Raw genomic sequence first — 19,377 nt, forward strand, 5'->3', positions numbered from 1 at the left:
GTCCAGTGACTCTTTTTTGTTCCTTTTGCTTCAAGCTACATAATCGGCATCCCGTTGTCCTTGCTACAGCTTGTGACGTGATCTGTTGCGGCGGATCCCCTCAACATCGCCCCTCATCAACACCAACACAACACTTGGACCATGGCCGACGATACCGCCACGGCGGAGGATGTGCCCATCACCTTCAACATCAAGGCTTCAAACGATGCGAAGTTTACGCTCACATTGCCCGTTTCAACGCCAGTGTCGGAGCTGAAGGAGAAGCTATCTTCGTCGGAATATGCCGACACCCCAGCAGAGCGCCAGCGCCTGATATATTCTGGACGTGTCCTAAAAGACAACGATACGTTAGCGACCTACAAGATAAAAGACGGACATACTATCCACCTCGTAAAGAGCGCCGCTAGCAACCAACAGCGTCCGCCCGCGGCTGCGACCCCAACGTCAAGCAGCAGCACGCCAAACCCAGCAAGCACCGGAGTCCCAACGAACTTGGCCGCTGGCACAGGGAACAACCCTCTTGCTGGTCTGACCGGCGCACGATATGCTGGATTTGCGCAACTTCCCGGCGCTGGCATGTTTGGCCCAGATGGAGGGGTAAGTGAGCTTTCGTTCCAAGTGCACGAAGCAACCTACTAACACTCTGATGTTCATTAGATGGGGCCCCCTCCCGATGCCGAATCGATGTTGAATATGCTTGAGGATCCCCAAGTCCAGTCCATGATGAACGAAGCTCTACAGAATCCGGACATGATCGATATAATGATCCAGTCGAACCCCCTCTTGCGTGATAACCCTGGGGCCCGCCAAATGCTACAGAGTGACAGTTTCCGTCGTATGATGACCGATCCTAGTACAATGCGCCAAATGATGCAAATGCAAAGAGCAATGGGAGGCCTTGGTGGTGGCAATGCTGCTTTCCCTGCCCCAGGGGTTACCAACACAACGCCCGAGGATAATAGGAATGAGCAAGGCAACAACAGCAACAACGACAATGGTGCCAATCTCACTCTTCCTCCGTTCCCCGCTTTCAACCCTTTTATGCAGCAGGGTCTTGGCGCTGGCAATCCGTTCGCCGCTCTTTTCGGAGGGAACCAGGCTGGTCAGCCTGGAGCCGGGCAAACAGACTCGACAGGATCAACTGGAGGTGGTGCTGCATCAGAGCAAAATAGACCTCCTCCCAGCCTCTTCAATCCCATCGGTGCCGGTGCGAATCCTTTCGACCCTGACCAGAATCCCATTCTTCGCAACCCCGCGTTGATGGAACAGTTGATGCAGTCTCTGGGAGGCCCTGCGGGTCAGAGTGGTGCTGTTAATCCATTTGCATCATTGTTTGGTGGCGGCGGTTTCGGCAGTCCAGCCCCTCAGGATAACAGGCCGCCGGAAGAGAGATACGCGGACCAACTGCGTCAGCTCAACGACATGGGTTTCTTCGAATTCGAACGGAACATCGAGGCTCTTCGTCGATCAGGGGGCAGTGTACAGGGCGCGGTGGAATACCTGCTGAGCCATACCTCGTGAATTCCATCTTCTAGTTGCTCGGGATATTTGGCGGATTTCTAGCGGTTACGATGCTTTCTTTTCTGGGTTCTCGGCGTGGTCTCCCCTCTGACTGAAGAACCCTTTCTGTAATATTCCCTTCCAGTCCATGGCTCAGTAGAATGCGCATGATTCTGTACCAATTCTTAACTTGATATCTAGTTCATGCTCTCCTTTCCCGGAGTGGTTCTGAGGGCTCATCTGAGGGCTCAGAGAATTAGAAATATCTCTTGAAAATGTGATCCTGTCCAAAAAAAGAACTCCCTTATGTCATGAAAATGGTTGGTAATCAACCAGTCCTTATGTTTCAAGATATAAGCTGGTTGTAATATGTGAAGTCAGCCAAGCAATATATATAGCTGCATAACAGCAGCACTGCGGCGGCCTTGAACCATCACCAAGGCCCCATATTGCAAGAAACAAGGCTAGCTATTGCATTTTTTACGTCGATTAGGCCATCAAAGTATTAGAGAAGCCAAGTTGAGCTTCGCTGTTTATACTTGGTGACTGGTGAGTAGACCTTTAGTTTGTTAGGGGCTTTGGAATGTGAGACGGCCTCGGCTTCGCCAAGTCTCGACCCCGACTAACCAACAACCATCAACGATTCAACCATCCCTTTCCCTTTTGTCCTCATCAGTTTCTCGTCTTCTGTCCGTACTTTCCCGACAATCTATTGTCAAGTCCACTCGTTATACATCAGTTACAGTGCGCCTATACTCGTCAAATCCAATCACCTCCCCAGAATCTGATCTACCACCCCTTCGATTTGTTCGTTTTCTGGCCGGCTTCCAGCAACACTTCGAGTGCTTTCCTTTGCCTAGCGATATCGCATATCGCACAATCTTATCTCTAAGAGGAGCATTGATTGCTGTCTCGTCTGTGCATCTGTTTTAATGCGCTTTTGTAGATCGCACTACCATTAGCTGAAAGCCTCTCATACTTGGTAACCCGCCACGTTGACCGTTAGGTGACTCCTTCGAATTTCTGGACTTTTGGCCTGCTCCGTCTTGGTCACGTCAAAATGGGGCTGCGATGGCTTAGCTGTCCCCATATATGGTCGCTATGGATATTACTCGCCTCCTGCTCCTACGCGTGGTACTTGCCCGGTTAGCTCTCCCTCCGCGCCTATACCTCTTTCTCCGCATGCTGATCCGTTCTGTGTCGCGCAGGCTACTCAATCAAGCGATACAACGATGATGAATCGATCCCACTGCTCGTAAACAAAATCTTCTCGGATCATACACAACTTCAATATGCTTATTACGACCTACCCTTCGTATGCCCCCCTAGCGGACGAACACATGGCGGATCACCCTTTGGTGCTGGACAAAGCATCTCGCAGAATCTGGGAGAAATATTGCGCGGCGACCGAATCATGACCTCGGACTTCGAGCTCCAAATGGGCAAGAACCTGGAATGTTCTTCGCTGTGTACCGCGGAGGTCGGGCGCAAAGACGTGAAATGGGGCCGACAGCTCATCAGGGAAGGCTATGTAGCAGAATGGATTGCCGACAATCTGCCGGGAGCAACAAGCTTCGTGACCGTCGACCGACGCCGAAAATATTACGCATCGGGTTTCAAGTTGGGATACCAGGAGTTCTCTCCTGTTGACGGAAAACTGCGCTACTACATCAACAATCATTTTACCATCGTGATTCGCTGGCGCTCGGCGCCCGAAGGAGGCAAGGTCGTCGTTGGATTCGAAGTATACCCAAAGAGTATCCGTGCCCAGGATCATGGAGCGGACGGGTGCCCTGAGCACGTTCACGAGGAGCACGAGGGTCTCGAGCTTTACATCCCGCCGAACCTGGAACACCTCCGGGAGAAGTACCCGGGCTCGTCATACCTACCGGAAGATGATGATTATGATGATGGGGCTACATTGAAGATACCTATCACTTACTCGGTATACTTCAAGGAGGACAATTCGATTGAATGGTCAAGCCGATGGGACCTTTACTTCAGCAAACAAGATGACAGTTCGATGACCCACTGGTTGGCTGTTCTGAACTCTTTGACAATCTCTGGCGTTCTTGGCGTCGCGGTCTATGTTATCTGGAGCAGAACCGTCCAGGGAGATATCAAAGGCCGAGGCGACGGGGCGATGGAGGACCGGAAAGTCAGGAGAGGCCCTGCCAAGAAAGAGGGGCTTTTAGACCAGGCTGCGGACGTGGAGAGGGAGGCGGATCTTGACTCTGATGATGAAGGTATGGACGATGTGAGCGGCTGGAAGCTCCTACATGCGGACGTGTTCCGGGTGCCGGAGTTCAGCGGACTCCTTGCGCCTTTGGTTGGATCTGGAATGCAGCTGCTATTCATGACTTCTGGATTACTGATTCTCAGCTGCTTGGGTATCTTGAATCCCAGTTACCGAGGCGGCTTCGTTAGCGTTGGCACGGGATTGTTTGTCTTTGCTGGTGTGTTTTCTGGTTACTTCTCGGGAAGTCTGTACAAGACGTTCGGTGGAAAGAGCTGGCGCAAGAACACACTGATCGTAAGTGGTCCCTTACCCTGCTATACTGCTCTCCGCTGACATGATTAGACTGCCCTCTTCTTCCCGGGACTGACATTCTGCCTCGTCTTCATCCTCAACCTTTTCGTCTGGGCCCAGGCATCTAGCACAGCAATCCCATTCGGCACACTTGTCGGCATTGTGTTCCTTTGGTTACTAATCCAAGTGCCTTTGGTGTACGCCGGCAGCTGGTACGGTTATATGCGGGCCAAGCCCTGGGAGCACCCTACCAAGACCTCGTCCATCCCGCGCCAGATCCCTCCACAGCCATGGTACTTGCAAAATGTCGCAGGAGCCATTCTTACCGGCTTAGCTCCGTTCGCAGTCCTATTTATCGAGCTTCTCTTCGTGTTTAAGAACCTGTGGCAGGACAAGAGTGGATACTATTACGTGTTTGGTTTCCTGAGCGCCGTGACCACGATCCTGATGATCACTGTCAGCCAGGTGACGATTATCGCGACGTACAGCCAGCTCTGTGCTGAGAACTACCACTGGTGGTGGCAGAGTTTCCTGACCGGCGGCAGCAGCGCCTTCTGGGTCTTCGCGTACTGCATCTGGTACTACTATTTCCACTTGCACATCACGGGCTTCGTGTCGAGTCTACTCTTCTTCAGCTATAGTTTCCTGGCTTGCGCGGTGTACGGCTTGTTGACGGGTACTGTTGGGTTCCTAACGGCGTATGCGTTTATTCGTCGGATCTATAGGTAAGCCACCGGAACACGCCACATATCAAACTGAATTGGCAAGTCCCATCGAGGGTTCTTATGCTAACCGGAACAGCTCGGTCAAGGTGGACTAGATACGCGAGATAGCTGAAGTCTAGACGCGCAAATGCAGTGCCGACCATCGGAGATTTATTGGCGCTCCTTTAGGACTTCCATTTCATTTCATTTCGGATGCCTCATTCGAACTCAAACAACTGAGCCTAGCGCAGCGTCCGCACAAAGCCCTTCATCAGGCTATCTTTGTTATCATAGCAGTGGGAGTGAGTGGCCGGTGGCGGTGTATATACTTTGAATCTTAGCGGGAGTCAAGCAGCGATCATTTCAGTTACAATATCCTTTCCCTTTAATTGGCGCTGGCCTTTATATCTACTTTTCTCTCCGGAACCGCGCGGATACTATAACTCAACTAGATTGAAGCCAACCTTAATTACCACGTGTGCACAGGCGGTAGCATACTTCCAAACTCACTTAAGGTTTAGGAATCAGGATCCGGAAACGGGGGTTGAACGTGGTCTGACCATGGCTACGGACTACTGAGTTTGACGTCAGCCCGTTTTTGGGAAATGCTTGGTGCCGCGGCGTCAAATGGATTAGAAGCCCCTGAGGCAGTGTTCGAGCGAACGGACAGATACTGTTCACGTCTTCACGAAACAGGAACCTGTTCTATACCGTAAGATCTCTACGTAGTCAACATACGTACTCTCATCCTGCAATCTGCTCCATGGATAAGGATAAGGAGACGTGCTCCATATGCGCGGATGCTATACTTACTCCGTAACGAGCCCCATAAGCGCCTCCCTACTTGAATCAAGCTAGAGCCTATGAATAGTATCAGTTCGAGGTCCAGCCGTCAACGATAACGGGACGGAACAGCGGATCCCCCTTGACCCGGAGAAATGAAGCCGCTGCAGAATGTACCCCGGAGACTACGGAGCAGACGGAGTAGACGGATTCCAGAAGCCTGATGGCCTCTCAGGAGTCAGAACGGTGAGCGGCGGGTGAGCTCAAGGCTATGTCAGCGATGGTGCAATTGAATACGGGGCAAGTAACCAGTCGAGAGTCAAGACAATGCAATGCAACGTCTGGAATGACCCCCCGGCACCGTCGCCCAGCATTCCGACGAGCAGATCAGATGTAATCATATCAGCAGAAGGAAGCGCCCAGCATCATTCGTAAGATCTGACGTTGCTGCAGTGCCTCTTACGGAGTAGAGACGGAGTAGCGAACGCAAGGCCCACGCAAGATGCAAGGTCCGGGGGGGAATGGCGCGATTGGTGGCTAATGTCGATGGCGCTCGATTGCGTGCTCGGGAGGTGGAATGGTGCCAGAGTATGCACTCGTTGCTTTTCTCGGAACGGAGCCGGGAAGTTAATTGGGACGCCGGGGTTCGAGAGGATCATCTGCAGCAGATCAACTTTCAGTCCCAGGGATATCTGATATTGATGGTAATGAGTTGGAGCAACTTGCTGGAGGTGCTAAGCCTAGCATTCCCAGAAAGCCGGGCGAGCCGGAGTGTCGGTGCTCCGCTGCGGCGACCGGGGTAATCATGGAGACATGGACATGACGCTGCTGCAGGGTGAAACGACGCCATCGGTGATCCTCCACGATCTTCAGGAGAGCGGGCGCCGGGATGTGAGGTTAAGAACGCTGGAGATGTCGTGCTCGCGCCTTAGCGGGGATGGTGCAATCGACCCGCAGGATTGGGATTTGGGAGTCCGCGCGGTCGAGACTGGACTGACACATAACAATGATCCGCTTGGTGGTTATTGTTGGTCGCTCTTTCTTGAGATAACTTGTTTCAAAGATGAATCATCGTGATGAGCCGGTTGGTAGTGGTGTTCTGGAACTTGAAGAAAATAATGTCCGAGGATAATGGTCAGGGATGGTGGACGCCAAGCTTACAAGCTGGAGACGGGCCCCGTTAGTGGCAACCTTAGTCCGGGGTCTTCGCAACCACACGCGAGCACCTTGTATGGCCTTTTGCTGCTGCTGACTGGCCGAAAAGAAGTATAGAGCCTGACAGAACATACTAGAAGCAGGAGAGGCCTGTTTGATGCCGACTTGAGGCAGTTTGCTGGCAAGCACTATAGATAAGAACCGCAAACGCGTGTAAATACATGTATCAGCGGTTTGATTGCCTCTCCGCGCTAAGAGTAAGTCTCGCTCCCAACCGAATCTCCAGAATCTCCAGACTCCAACTCGCCTCGCTTGATGGCTTCGTTTTCACCGCTCCTCGGGCAGTCAGGCTTATCTTCACCCTTCTGTCTTCAGGACGCCGTCAAGATGGCAAGAGATGCTGGTGGAGCTGATTCGAAAGCGTTTCTTACAATCACACCATCGTCTCCGCCGATGGTTCCATTGTTGCGGTGACATACTCGCCGTAGATCTGGGTCGGCGAATCTTTTTTCTTTTTTCTTTTTCTTTCTTATCACTGATCAATGATCTTGTGACATTTTGATGGGATTTCCCTCTGCTTCCCCACATACGCTAACTTACTTATACCACTCCTCGCCTCCCTCTTTTCGCCCTTCTCTTCTCCTCTTACCCCCGATTCTCTCTGTCTCGTACATACCATTCACCTAACAGCGAGAGAGAAGCAAGCATCATGGCGGCCAGGAAGCCCAACATCCTTTACATCATGGCAGACCAGATGGCTGCTCCCCTTCTGGCCTTTCATGATAAGGATTCGCCCATCAAGACGCCCAACCTCAACAAGCTGGCGGAAGAGGGTGTTGTCTTTGACTCTGCCTACTGCAACTCGCCACTATGCGCACCCTCGCGGTTCGTTATGGTGACTGGACAGCTGCCCTCCAAGATTGGAGCGTACGACAACGCCGCCGACTTGCCTGCTGACACTCCGACATACGCCCACTACTTGCGCCGCGAAGGTTACCACACTGCACTTGCTGGCAAGATGCACTTCTGTGGTCCTGACCAGCTGCACGGCTACGAGCAGCGCCTGACGTCCGACATCTACCCCGGCGACTACGGCTGGTCAGTCAACTGGGACGAGCCTGTAAGTTATTTCCCGAAACAGGCTAGAGAAAGTATGGAAATATTGACTGGATTAGGATGTCCGTCTTGATTACTACCACAACATGTCCTCAGTCATGGAGGCTGGCCCGGTTGTGCGCACCAATCAGCTCGACTTCGATGAGGAAGTCATCTACAGGTCGAAGCAGTATCTCTTTGATCATGTGCGCCAGCGCACCGACCAGCCATTCTGCCTGACTGTTTCGATGACCCACCCTCACGATCCTTACGCCATGACCAAGGAGTTCTGGGATCTATACGAAGACGTCGAGATCCCTCTTCCCAAGCACGCCGCCATTCCGCATGACCAGCAGGACCCTCATTCCCAGCGCATCCTCAAGTGCATTGACCTCTGGGGCAAAGAGATGCCCGAGGAGCGCATCAAAGCTGCGCGTCGCGCTTACTATGCTGCCTGCACATACGTTGACACCAATGTCGGCAAGCTTCTGAAGGTCCTCGAGGACACCGGTATGCGTGACGACACCATCATCGTCTTCACCGGCGACCACGGCGACATGCTCGGCGAGCGCGGCCTCTGGTACAAGATGGCTTGGTACGAGAACTCCGCTCGTGTACCTTTCATTGTCAACGCACCCAACCGCTTCGCCCCTGCTCGCATTTCTCAGAACGTCTCGACCATGGACATCCTACCGACCTTCGCCGAGCTCGTCGGCGCGCCGCTGATCAAGGAGCTCCCTCTCGACGGCGTCTCCTTGGTACCATATCTCACCGGCGAAGACGGCGTCAAGACCGACACCGTGTTGGGCGAGTACATGGGCGAGGGCACGCAGTCTCCCGTTGTGATGATTCGCCGCGGCCGCTGGAAGTTCGTCTACTCCCTGATCGACCCGCCCATGCTCTTCGACGTCAAGGACGACCCGCTCGAGAAGGTCAACCTGGTTGCCGGGCTTCCTGACCCGTCAAAGGTTATTCCCGCAGACGTCAAAGCAGCCGCCACTGCTGCCTTCGGCAAGTCCGCATCCCTCCCGACTCCCGTTGAGTCTCCCCGCGCAACACCTTTCGCCCAGCGCACTCCAATCCGGGACTATCCCTTCCCCAGCCCTACACCCCCACGCACCCCGAGCCCAGGCAAGCCTTCCAGCACCGCCGTCCCGGAGACCACAGACCCCAACAAGCTCCTAGCTTACTTCACCGACGAGGTTCATGCCCTCTGGGACCTCGAGAGCATCCGACAAGACGTCCTGCGCTCTCAGCGTCGCCGCCGCCTCGTCTACTCCGCCCTCATCAAGGGAACCCCCCAGTTCTGGGACTGGGAACACCGCGTTGACCCGAGCACGCAGTACGTCCGCAACCAGGGCAAGGGCATTCTCGACGACGTCGAGCTCATCTCGCGCTGGCCCCGAGTTCTGCAGCAAGCTGCCCACGCCCAGGGCGTCAGGATCTAAACCATTTCCTTTTCTCATCTTTCCGTTTCTTTTTCTTCTACTCTGGAAAATGTCTTTCCATCGGCGTTTGAGCGAGGCGCTATACCCTGCATCTTTTCATCATTTGATCATCATACAAACATGCATAGCATTCACCTATTTCCTTGACCTGACTCCGGGTCATTTTACTCGCGCTTAGCGTCAGCGTTGCATGTTTCTTTTGCGTGAGTGAGTTTCCTGCGCCAAGCTGAACATATCTGCCTACTGCTGCAAATTGTACTTGTGCCTCTATCTGCAGTATATAGAACTGAACTGCATTTGTTTGAATCTTGACTCTTGAATCTTTCAAGTCTTCTGGAACTGCACTGTTGAACTGAACTGGATATGTTTTAACCTAATCAAAGCACTCTGTACATGATCTTAACTAACAGACTGAACAAAATCCAAGCATCAACAAATCATCAATCAGCAATCAGACCTGCTGTCTCTTACGTAAATACATATCGTCAACGTCTGCTCGTCGCAGTTGACATCGACAGCCGGACACTAAGCGTTAACGTCTACTATTAATATTCCGCCACTGGGAACAGAGTACCTAGGGTTACACCTAAAAAAAATGCCACACGGGGTCCGCCACCGTGACGTATCTAGAAGGTATCCCATCCCGTCCTGCCATTGAGTCCCGCTGTCCCAAGCCTACCTGCGCTCACAGCCCTGAGATTCGGAAAAAGCACCCAAGTACCCAGAATCCTCTGATTGCTTCCGCCAGGCAGACGACCGAATCATCTTTCTGAGCGCCTTGCCACTGGCTCGCCATACGTGAGCCTAGACAGAGGGTGTGGTACGGCGTACAGTAGGTCTTGGATGCCGCAAACAAAGGCGATATAGATAATCAACCTGAACATGGGTCATTTTGATCGACTGACTACGGTAATATGCAGGCGGCTTGTCAGCGAAGCGAGTGTGGACTGGAACTGTATACGATACTCGGTTCTGCATCTTGGACAGAATCTTCACGGAGTCGTTGTCCATTGGACATGTCAGGCACGTACCCCAATGCATGTTATTGTGGCGTTTCACTGGACCAGACTGGAGAGGACTAGCTGTACGGAGTAGATACACGGCATTATGCATTGCATTGCATTATAGCAATACGGTAGATCAGCGCACGACGCAACGATCGAATCCGGCGTGCAGGATCTCTAGACCACGGGCACGGAACAAGTCCAGGGAGCAGCGGCAGCCGCAGAGGCGTTTTTCTCTCAGTATGTCGGCAGGTCATCCAAGCGCTCAAGCTCTGCTTGCAAGGGAACCAAGCTGCTTTGAATAAGCATCCCCACAGACAGGAGGCTACGAGAGGGTGGTAGGTTGGTGAGGTCCAGTCAGTCATTCCCCCTAGTGGAAATCTGCGATAGAATTAGACATGACGGTGTATACTTCTCAGTCTCACAATGGGGAATGTTCTCCAAATAGACATCTCATGTATTGACATTCCGCCTATGGGAGGCGGGGTGGTATACGTAGGATGAATATAAAGTACCATAGTAGGATACGGCTCGCTTCTCTAGAGGAAAGCAGTAGGAAATGAGGTCATGAGAGAGAGATAAACAGGAAAATGAGAGCCGTTTATACCCAGGTAGGTAAATCATGAACAAGAATCGGCGTGGTAAATCAAATCAAGTCATTCCTCATTATATTGCCAGGTTAGTTTAATTCCATGGGCTAACCAATCTGTACATTCAGTTCTACCGCATTCCAGCCTGGCGCAGTAGCTGTTCCTCTTATAAGAAAAGATATCCATATATACTACTGGACGCAAACGCACATTATAGCTCCAGTGTCACTCCGAAACAACATAAAGGAAGAAGCGAGTCAAGCGGAGCCCTAGTATTCCATCGGATAAGCAGGGGCTTTTACCAAGACATTCATCGGCCCGCGCCCGCGCACCTCGGCCGTAACGAACGCCGCAAGCCGGATGCGCCCCGTCCCTGACCCAGGACCAGCCACTCCCGGCGCTGAGCCTGGTACTGTCGCCGGTGTTCCGGATCCGCGACGGACGTCATTGCCAGCAGGGGTAGGTGTAGAGCCAGGCCCAGGCGAAGCCGGTGGTGCTTGCCCGGGTTTGCGACCCATGATGTTGCTGAAGACAGAGCGCATGCGCTGTTCGCGTGCAGGAACATTGTCATGAGCATTGGGGCTTGCGGATGGAAGTGGTGTATCGCGGTCATTGTCGGCGGCTGTGCCATTTTCGTTAGAGTGGTGGTTGGAGGGTAAATCGGTGGAGGGTCGGGAGTCAGAGGGGCTGGCGGCGTGAGTGAGAGGTGGAAGAACACCAGGTTCAATCTTCATTGTTGCGTCGTGAATGGGTGAGCCAGGCGGGATGTATTCGACGCAGATATCTCTCGACTCGAGGGGAATTTTCTCGGCAATGCCGACGGCGTTTTCCACAATCATACGGGCTCCATTGTCTATACCTGGGGGAGCAGGGTCGTGGAGGTAGCTGACGAGCGTAGCGACGAGGTTATCAACGAGGCGGTTGATTAGTTCAGCGCGATATTCGTCTGCTGCGGGCCCCTGAAGGGAGTCGCCGAGACCGTCCAGCGTGGTGCGGCGCCAGTTGGATATGCGGGCAATGGAGTTTTCCTTATCTTCGTCTGTCGCAATATTTGTATGTTGCCTACGTAGCGTCATTTCAATCGCTTTTAGCTGCTGGCTAAAGGCTGGTTCGAGAGCCGGGTGGAAGTAGCGCTCGAAGACCTCATCTACGAGCCAGTGGCTCATCACCGAGCGACCAATGGCGGTCATCTCTTTCGTGCCAGTGGCAGGAGCGTCTTCGTTGACGAACCCAGAGAGCCAGGTGGGGAGTGTTTTCCAGTCTTTGCGGATGGAAAAAGCGAGGTCCTTGATGGCACCGTCGAGACGGCCAAACCGGTTGGAGTACTCGTTGTCATCGAGGACTGTTCGTGAAACGGCCATGCGCTGGTGAGCGACGGTGTTTTGTAGCTGCTGCACCTGGGCATCCCGTTCGAAATAGTACCTTTTCACCTTGGAGTATTTGGCCTCTGTACAGATCATTAGGTCACTTGTCAATTTCCCCAGGGGAAGTAGACTTACGTAGTTCGTCGTACTTCTGAAGTATAGTGCGTACGTCAGCTTCACTTAGGTCGTCGCGGGTCCGATTGTCTTTAGCGGCTGGCGTGGCGCGCCCCTGGTCGAGGGAAGCCTGCTGTTGACCAGCATTGCTCTGGCTCGCACTCTGCTGTTGGGATTGGTTTTGTGAGTGGCTGCCAGAAGGTCGGTCTGACATTGCCGGGAGCTGCGTCACTGAAGATGTATCGCTCTTGGGGAATAGGTACGGCGAAGGCGGCCCCAGCGAATGTTGGGAAGGGGGTCGATGGTCCAATTGGTTTGTTGCAGGAATTAACTCTGCACCGTGTCTAGAGTTTTCAACGGGCGATTGGCGATAAAGTTCGTCGGCGAGACGAGGATCGGTATTGGACCGCGGAGGCGGCGAACGGGTGTGAGGGGCGAATCCGGGATCAGGGCCACGAGCGGAGCTCTGCTGCGGCATGGAAGGGGGTCGGTATTCAGCTTCCGCGGCGTCTACCGCATACTCCCTCGACCAATCCAACGAGGAACGCGAGTGTTGCGTCAGCTGCGGCGACTGCTGTTGACGGTGGGTCTGCTGCTGTTGCTGCTGCTGAGGGCGTCGGGAGGATACCTTCACAGATCGGTTCCGCTCCAGCAGGCTTGGCTGGTCTCGGAGGGACGTGGATGAATTCGAGGAGTGGAAAGAGAAGAGACTGCGCTTGGACCGTCGAGGTTCCTGGTCGTCTGGCTTATCAGTAGGGGATGAAGGCACGGACTGGTCGGAGACGTCAGCATCGAAGGACCGCGGTGGCTCGAGGTAAGAGGAAGGGCTGGGGTTGTTTGTGACTACCGTAACGGTGGAGTTGGAATTGGAGAGCGTGGAAACGTCTGGCGGTGTACGGAGGCGCTGAGTGTGAGAGCGCTGCAGACCGGACCGTGCAGGATTGCGAGGTGGTGGAGGTTGACGGGCGTCCCAGGAATAGACAGGCTGCGACTGGGACTGCGACTGCGGCTGCGGCTGCGATTGCGATTCCGAATAAGTGTGCGGGTGGTGCGACTGGGATTGAGGCTGGGGATGGGGCGGAAACTGCTGCGAAGTGGAGACGGGGAAGCGGTGGTGTTGGTGGTGCTGGGTGCTGCTGCTGCTATCGTCGCTGTCGAAAGGAGGGGCGGCGGAAGAGGAAGAGGACGGAGGATGAGGAGGAAGATGCTCGACCGATCGGAAAGCAGGAGAGGAGATGGACGGCTTCGACTTCTCTTTCCTGCGGAAGAGGGGCATGGAGAGATGGGAGGGCCCGGATAAAGGGCAGGAAGGAGGGAAGGGTCGGGATATGGGAGAGACTGAGGATGAAAGAGACGAGACCTCCGAGTTCAGAGCAGATGAGGGAGTGTTGTCGTGTCGTGTCGTGTCCTCGGGAAACAGAGCAGCAGTGGAGGGCCTCCAAGTGGGACAGCAACGGTGATTGGGCGCAATCACGAGGCTGTGCGAACGAGGAGAATTATTCTCGCCCTTGAAGGCGAGATTGTGATGGCAAGGGCATATTATTATTAGCAGGACTACGGGCGAGTCGCGGCTGAGCTGAGGAGGGGAAATGGCGCCGGAGGGACCAAGGATCACGGCTAATAATAGCCAGAGGTAAGAACTAGGTAGAGCTAAGTATATCAATAAAGAAACTGTCCTGCTAACCTATCCAACAGGCGGAGATCGCCAAGCATGCTAATTCGACCAAACTACGCCTAGAAGACTAACAAACCCCATGTGTCTTGCCTGTCTTGCCCTGCAGCGAGTGCTTTTCATTCTTGTAGTGCGGATGGTTGTGCTTTGATTGATGCGACTTGGTTGAGTGCGAGCGAACATGTCTGCCAGCTATTAGATTGATTCTTTGAGGGAAGAGGAAGAAACATACTGCGTGTACTTCTCCAACATAGCCTTGTCCATATACTTTAGACTCTTCAGGGCAAGCTTGATATCGCTCAAAAGCTGGTCGCATCGGCTCATGGTAAAGTCCTCGCGGACGACCACACGCATCAGCTTCAGGTTATTGCTGTTCGGCGCCATAGTGTAAGCCGGCACAATCCAACCTCGCTCGCGCAGCTGGTGGGCGATCGCGAACTCGTCGAACTCCTCGTCACGGTCAGCGGGCAGACGGAAAGCAACCAGAGGCAGTCCCCGGCCGCGTCGCTGGCTCATGATGATGAAGCCGAGCTGTTCAAGCTGGTCGGCCAAGTAGTCGGCGATGCGAGTGATGTTGACCATCACCGAGCGATATCCTCGCTTGCCCAGTCGGATCATCTGATAGTACTGGCCGATGACATGAGATGCGCCCTTGGAGAAGTTCAGCGTGAAGCTAGCTTGCTCGGCGCCGAGGTAGTTGATGTTGAAGATGAGCTCCTTGGGCAGGTACTCGGGCGACCGCCAGACGACCCATCCGACACCGGGGTAAACCAGGCCATATTTGTGCCCGGAGACATTGATCGAAACGACCTTCTCCAAGCGGAAGTCCCATTGCAGGGTTGGGTGGATGAACGGAGCGACGAAGCCACCGCTAGCTGCGTCGACGTGAATCGGGCAGTCGAGGCCACGCTCGATGAGGAGATCGTTGATCGCCTTCACGTCTTCGTACTCGCCGGTGTACGTTGTGCCCAAGATGGCGCAGATACCAATAGTGTTTTCGTCAACAAGGTCCACGGCCTCCTTGGGATCGATGACGTAGCGGTCCTCCGTGCAATAGACATAGCGCTCCTCGACATCGAAATAACGGGCTGCCTTCTCCCAGCAGACCTGGACAGCGCTGTTCATGACGATGTTCGGTCGCGACCAGTCCTTTCCTTCTGCCTTGCGCTTGTTCTGCCACCGTTTCTTCATCGCGAGAGTGCCCAGCATAATCGCCTCTGAGGAGCCGACGGTGGAGGTGCCCATCGGGTGGTCATCCTCGCTATCTGTAGGAGCATTGAACAAACGAGCGATCATGTTGACGCATCGGTTCTGAATTTCGGCAGATTGAGGGTATTCTTCGTAGTCGATGAAGTTCTTGCTGAACGAATCGGCCATGAGCTTCTCGGCCTCGTCTTCCTGTTCCTTGTGAGACACAGTTCAAGCGATTGAATACATTCAACGTACCATGTAAGTAGTGACGAAACTCGCCAAGCTAAGCAAAAGTTAGCACCAGCTTTTTCTTTCAATTGAAAGAGTCATACTTCAGCATCGGATTGCCATCCAGGCTCAGCTCGTCCTTGATCATGCGGTAAGCCACATCGCGGGGCATCTCGCGATCCGGCATCTCTGTGTGAGGCAGCTGCCGAGTAGCAAAGTGTGTGCCATAGACAGTGGTCGAGAACTCATCCTCGTCAGTGGTGTCGAGCTTGATCGAATCGACACGCTTGGTGACAGGCTCGAAGTCCTCGTCTTTCTTAATGGATGCAAGATGGACCATGGTGATGACGCGATTGGAGGTGGAACGGGATGTCAAAAGGTGAGAAGCTGGGGATAAATAAAGCGTAGATAGGGAGAGAAGCGATGATAAGATGAGAGATCAGGAGCTGAGTCTCCAGGTGCGCTGTGTTGTTATAGGCGCCGCCACGCTACCCCTGCTGCATCATAAGTTCGGACAACACGGGGAGGGGCAGTCCGAACCGAGCAGCCAGCGAATCGCCCATTGGGAGATCGTGCGTGGCCGGGGCATCAGACTGGGTTGTTTCAAGGCCAGATCATCGCGCCATGGACGCATTTTCGAGCGATTGAGCCTGGCCAGCGAATAACTGGGAAGAAAGCTTAGAGAAAGCTTGGCTGGTGCGGTGGATTCGAATGGAATCACGACCCACGCAGGTAGCACTATCGTCATTGAAAGTACTCCGTCGTCTACCAGCCTGGAGCCAGCGTCCGAGCAGGGATGAAGACTCCGCAAAATGGAGACTGGTGGGGGCCAGATCGAGACGGTGAGTTGATGATGATGCGGCGTCTCCTAAGTAACGCAAAGCGAAAGATTATTAATAAATGTGAAGCTCGTATCATTGATATCTTAAAGAGAGAAAAGTCGCTACAGACCGGTATGACTCTCAACAGCATTAATCCAACAAACAAGAGCAAGTGCCATTATCCATCATATCATACAGCCGATCTAGACTCGATAATAATTATTTCTTTTGTTCTCAGCACTTTGACCTTGCGGCGTAATCGGGTATCAGCAAATGCGGGGTCAGATCCTCCAGTTCCCCGCCAACACCCTCCAATACACCGTCCACTCGACAAGACTGCAAGCCGGTGGATGGAGCAATCTGAAATCAGCAAACCAAAACAAATTAAAGATAGAAAACTAGGTGATTATAGCGCTCAGTTCCCCTTAACCTTGCGCTTGAGCCAACCAAAGATACTGCTCTTTCGCTTGTCACCCTTGGGTGTCTCTTGTTGAGCTGCAGGGGTCTGTTCTGTGGCTGTCTTGCCCTCTTCTGGCTTCGTGGCGGCGGCCGCGCCATCAGATGGCGATTTGTCAGCAGATTGAGGCTCAGCAGTCTTGGCCTGTTGCGATTTCTGGGTCGCAGCACGCGCCGCAGCTGCGCTCTCGGAAAGCTTCTCAGGCTGAGTCTGCGGTTTGTCGGCAGGCGCGGAAGTGGCACCGGGTGCTTCGCTGGCAACGGGGGCCGCATGAGCCTTCTCTGGTGGCGTGACAGCAGCCGGGGGCTTGGTCACCTCGGGTGTCTCCAGCTTCGACTTAGAGGGCTCCTCAGTCTTTTCTTTCTTGTCAACAGTAGGCGTGGCGGTTGCGGTGGCAGCAGCGGCCGCCGCCGCTGTGGGCTTGGACACTGCGGGCTCCTGCTGCGTGGGAGGAACTGTCTTGGATTCTTCCTTAGCAGTAGTGCCGACGGTGGCAGCAGGGCCAGTTGTTGCATCAGCGGGGGCCTTGTCCACAACAGATGGCTCCTTCTGAGCCGGCGTCTCCTCAGGCTTTTCTTCGGCTGCGGGTGCCTCCACGGCGGGTGCACTGGCACCTGCAGCCGCAGCTGCAGCGGTAGGTTGGGTGACCGCAGGCTCTTCGGTCTGAGGGATGGTCTTCGCTTCCTCCTGGGCGGTGTCCGTAGTAGAACCAACAGCGCCGGCACCTGCAGCTGCAGCTGCAGCGGTGGGCTGCGTAACTGCGGGCTCTTCGGTCTTTGGCAGAGTCTTTGCCTCCTCCTTGGCGGTATCCGCGGGGGTATCAATAGCGCTGGGTGTAGTGGTAGCCAGGGGCTTCGCTTCAACTGGGGGCTCTTCAACCTTGGTAGGTTCCGGGGCCTTCGCATTGGAAGGAATAGTCTCCTTCACAGCAGTGGGAACTTCAGGAGCAGGGGCCTCCGCAGCTTGAGGCTTCTCCGGCGTCTCAACAGCAGGGGTGGGCGCCTTGTTGGCAACAACGTTGCTGCTAACGACGGAAAGCCCGGGGGATTCCAGGTCCTGTAGTGGCTTATCAGCCGGGTGCGACCCAAGTCCAGGGACCATCTGAGGCGGCACCTTGCCTGATTCCTTTGGCAACTCGTTTGTGTCGACAGCATTCTCCTTTCCAACGGGCGACTCGACTGAGGCGGGTTCGGGCTTCGATTCCTCTTCAACCTTGGGAATCTTCGCGGGCTTATGTTCGTTTTCGGTAAATATGGGAGTTTCATAGGGTCGCTTGGCGTGGGTTTCCTCGTGGCCCTCCGATTGCTTGAGCCTCTCGGGGAGGGTGGTCGTCGCGGCAATGACTTCGGGGGTGGTAAGCGGAGCAGTCGCGTCCTCGGTCTTCGCCTTCGGTTCCTCAGCTGTCCCCTTGGGTTCTTCGATCGTCACCTTGGGCTGATCGGTCGTGGTTTCGGGCGCGACTGCTGCAAGTTAGTCAATAGTATTAAGAGGGCGGTTATCGTGGTAGCTCCCCGTACCGGTCTCTTCCACCTCATCCTTCTTCGTCTCGGACTTCGGTACCGCATCAACGGCCTCCTCTATCGGAGCATCCTCCGCTGCGGGAATGGGAACAGTTTCTTTGTTCTCTGCTGCGGCGGCAACAATTGGTGGGGCAGAGACTGGGGTCTCGGTCGTGGTCTCCGGAACAGCGGTGGCAGGAGTAGGAGTGGGGGTTTGCTCGACTTCGCTCTCGCTCTTTGTGGCCGTCTCTTCAACAGAGGTGTCGGGAACGCTACAAGAAAAAAAGTGTTAGCCGATGCTCAATTCCGGCGCGACACCCGCCAGTCTCCCGATGACGCAAAGACACAAACAATAAAATCCGCGCGATTCGATATATTGTAAACAGTGCGACTTACGCAGCAGCCACAGGCTCGGCGGCCTTGTTTGTCGCCGCGGCGGCAGAGGTAGAGCCGCTCTTCTTTCCCTTCTTGCCTTTTCCTCCCTTCTTACCCATTATGATGATCGATAGTCAATGAAACTGGTTGTGCGGGATGTGGGTTAGACACGGGCCACAAAGCGATAGGGAGGACAATGCGGTCGATAAGAAGCAAAGCCAGGCATTGAACTCACTGCGATATATGACTGTGCGTAGATGATAGAAGCGCGCACGACGTGCGGAAGGACGAATTGATGGAAGGTGGGTTGGCTGAGGTTAGGGGCGGGCTGCTCTGGGACTGCCTGGTTCTTTGGTTCTTTCCGACTCTCCTAAAAAAGGCAATCCACTCGGCGAACGTTAATCCGGACGGTGCGAGCTGGCCTCTAAATTGGTCTGACTTTGACACACGATCACGAGGATATTTGGTTTTGCTTCTTTTGCGTGTCGCGTCGGACGTATCCCAGGTTGCGAAATTCGTGCAAAGCGCGCTGTTGGCTGTCGTGCTCAAGGGGGTTGCGCCTTACAGGAAAAGGAAAAAGGAAGGAGAGAGGGGGAAAGAGATATGATGCCTAATATTATGGTTCTTCTGCTTTCAGACGCCATCTATCCCTTCAGAGTGCGCCGAATGCGTTCCCTTTGTCCAGCTTATAAAGACCTGTTGTTTCCGGCGATCGGTCGCGTGCCTACATAACTGAGTGGCAGCGAAGGGACGAGCCTGACTATCAGGGCTTCAGTGGGCTTGTTTGTTACGATCTACTCCATGGTTTTAGAATAGATTATATTGAGTTTTATAGCCAACTTGCAGA

General features: G+C 54.0%; 6 protein-coding genes across 6 annotated transcripts; 3 read left to right on the forward strand and 3 right to left on the reverse strand.

Moving 5' to 3' along the window:
* Positions 1 to 141: 141 nt before the first annotated feature.
* On the forward strand, positions 142 to 1,521 carry DSM5745_09520 (ubiquitin domain-containing protein DSK2; the record flags this gene model as incomplete). The annotated part of the gene is made up of 2 exons (XM_026751536.1): positions 142 to 597; positions 658 to 1,521. 2 exons carry the CDS (start codon positions 142 to 144, stop codon positions 1,519 to 1,521), a joined length of 1,320 nt encoding a protein of 439 aa, XP_026599884.1.
* A 1,393-nt stretch (positions 1,522 to 2,914) lies between these two features.
* Positions 2,915 to 4,850, forward strand: DSM5745_09521 (transmembrane 9 family protein; the record flags this gene model as incomplete). The annotated part of the gene is made up of 3 exons (XM_026751537.1): positions 2,915 to 4,033; positions 4,082 to 4,755; positions 4,832 to 4,850. 3 exons carry the CDS (start codon positions 2,915 to 2,917, stop codon positions 4,848 to 4,850), a joined length of 1,812 nt encoding a protein of 603 aa, XP_026599885.1.
* A 2,531-nt stretch (positions 4,851 to 7,381) lies between these two features.
* DSM5745_09522 (putative choline sulfatase) lies at positions 7,382 to 9,215 on the forward strand (the record flags this gene model as incomplete). Its single annotated transcript, XM_026751538.1, has 2 exons — positions 7,382 to 7,792; positions 7,848 to 9,215. 2 exons carry the CDS (start codon positions 7,382 to 7,384, stop codon positions 9,213 to 9,215), a joined length of 1,779 nt encoding a protein of 592 aa, XP_026599886.1.
* A 1,863-nt stretch (positions 9,216 to 11,078) lies between these two features.
* Positions 11,079 to 13,563, reverse strand: DSM5745_09523 (uncharacterized protein; the record flags this gene model as incomplete). The annotated part of the gene is made up of 2 exons (XM_026751539.1): positions 11,079 to 12,256; positions 12,309 to 13,563. The coding sequence occupies 2 exons, from the start codon at positions 13,561 to 13,563 to the stop codon at positions 11,079 to 11,081; spliced, it is 2,433 nt and encodes an 810-aa protein (XP_026599887.1).
* Positions 13,564 to 14,154: 591 nt separating this feature from the next.
* DSM5745_09524 (glutamate decarboxylase) lies at positions 14,155 to 15,718 on the reverse strand (the record flags this gene model as incomplete). The annotated part of the gene is made up of 3 exons (XM_026751540.1): positions 14,155 to 15,357; positions 15,406 to 15,433; positions 15,483 to 15,718. The coding sequence occupies 3 exons, from the start codon at positions 15,716 to 15,718 to the stop codon at positions 14,155 to 14,157; spliced, it is 1,467 nt and encodes a 488-aa protein (XP_026599888.1).
* An 896-nt stretch (positions 15,719 to 16,614) lies between these two features.
* DSM5745_09525 (uncharacterized protein) lies at positions 16,615 to 18,649 on the reverse strand (the record flags this gene model as incomplete). The annotated part of the gene is made up of 3 exons (XM_026751541.1): positions 16,615 to 18,116; positions 18,174 to 18,427; positions 18,552 to 18,649. The coding sequence occupies 3 exons, from the start codon at positions 18,647 to 18,649 to the stop codon at positions 16,615 to 16,617; spliced, it is 1,854 nt and encodes a 617-aa protein (XP_026599889.1).
* Between the last annotated feature and the right edge of the window lie 728 nt (positions 18,650 to 19,377).

This window comes from Aspergillus mulundensis (assembly GCF_003369625.1).
Source record: "Aspergillus mulundensis strain DSM 5745 chromosome Unknown scaffold_12, whole genome shotgun sequence".
Classification (NCBI taxonomy): Eukaryota; Fungi; Ascomycota; class Eurotiomycetes; order Eurotiales; family Aspergillaceae; genus Aspergillus; species Aspergillus mulundensis.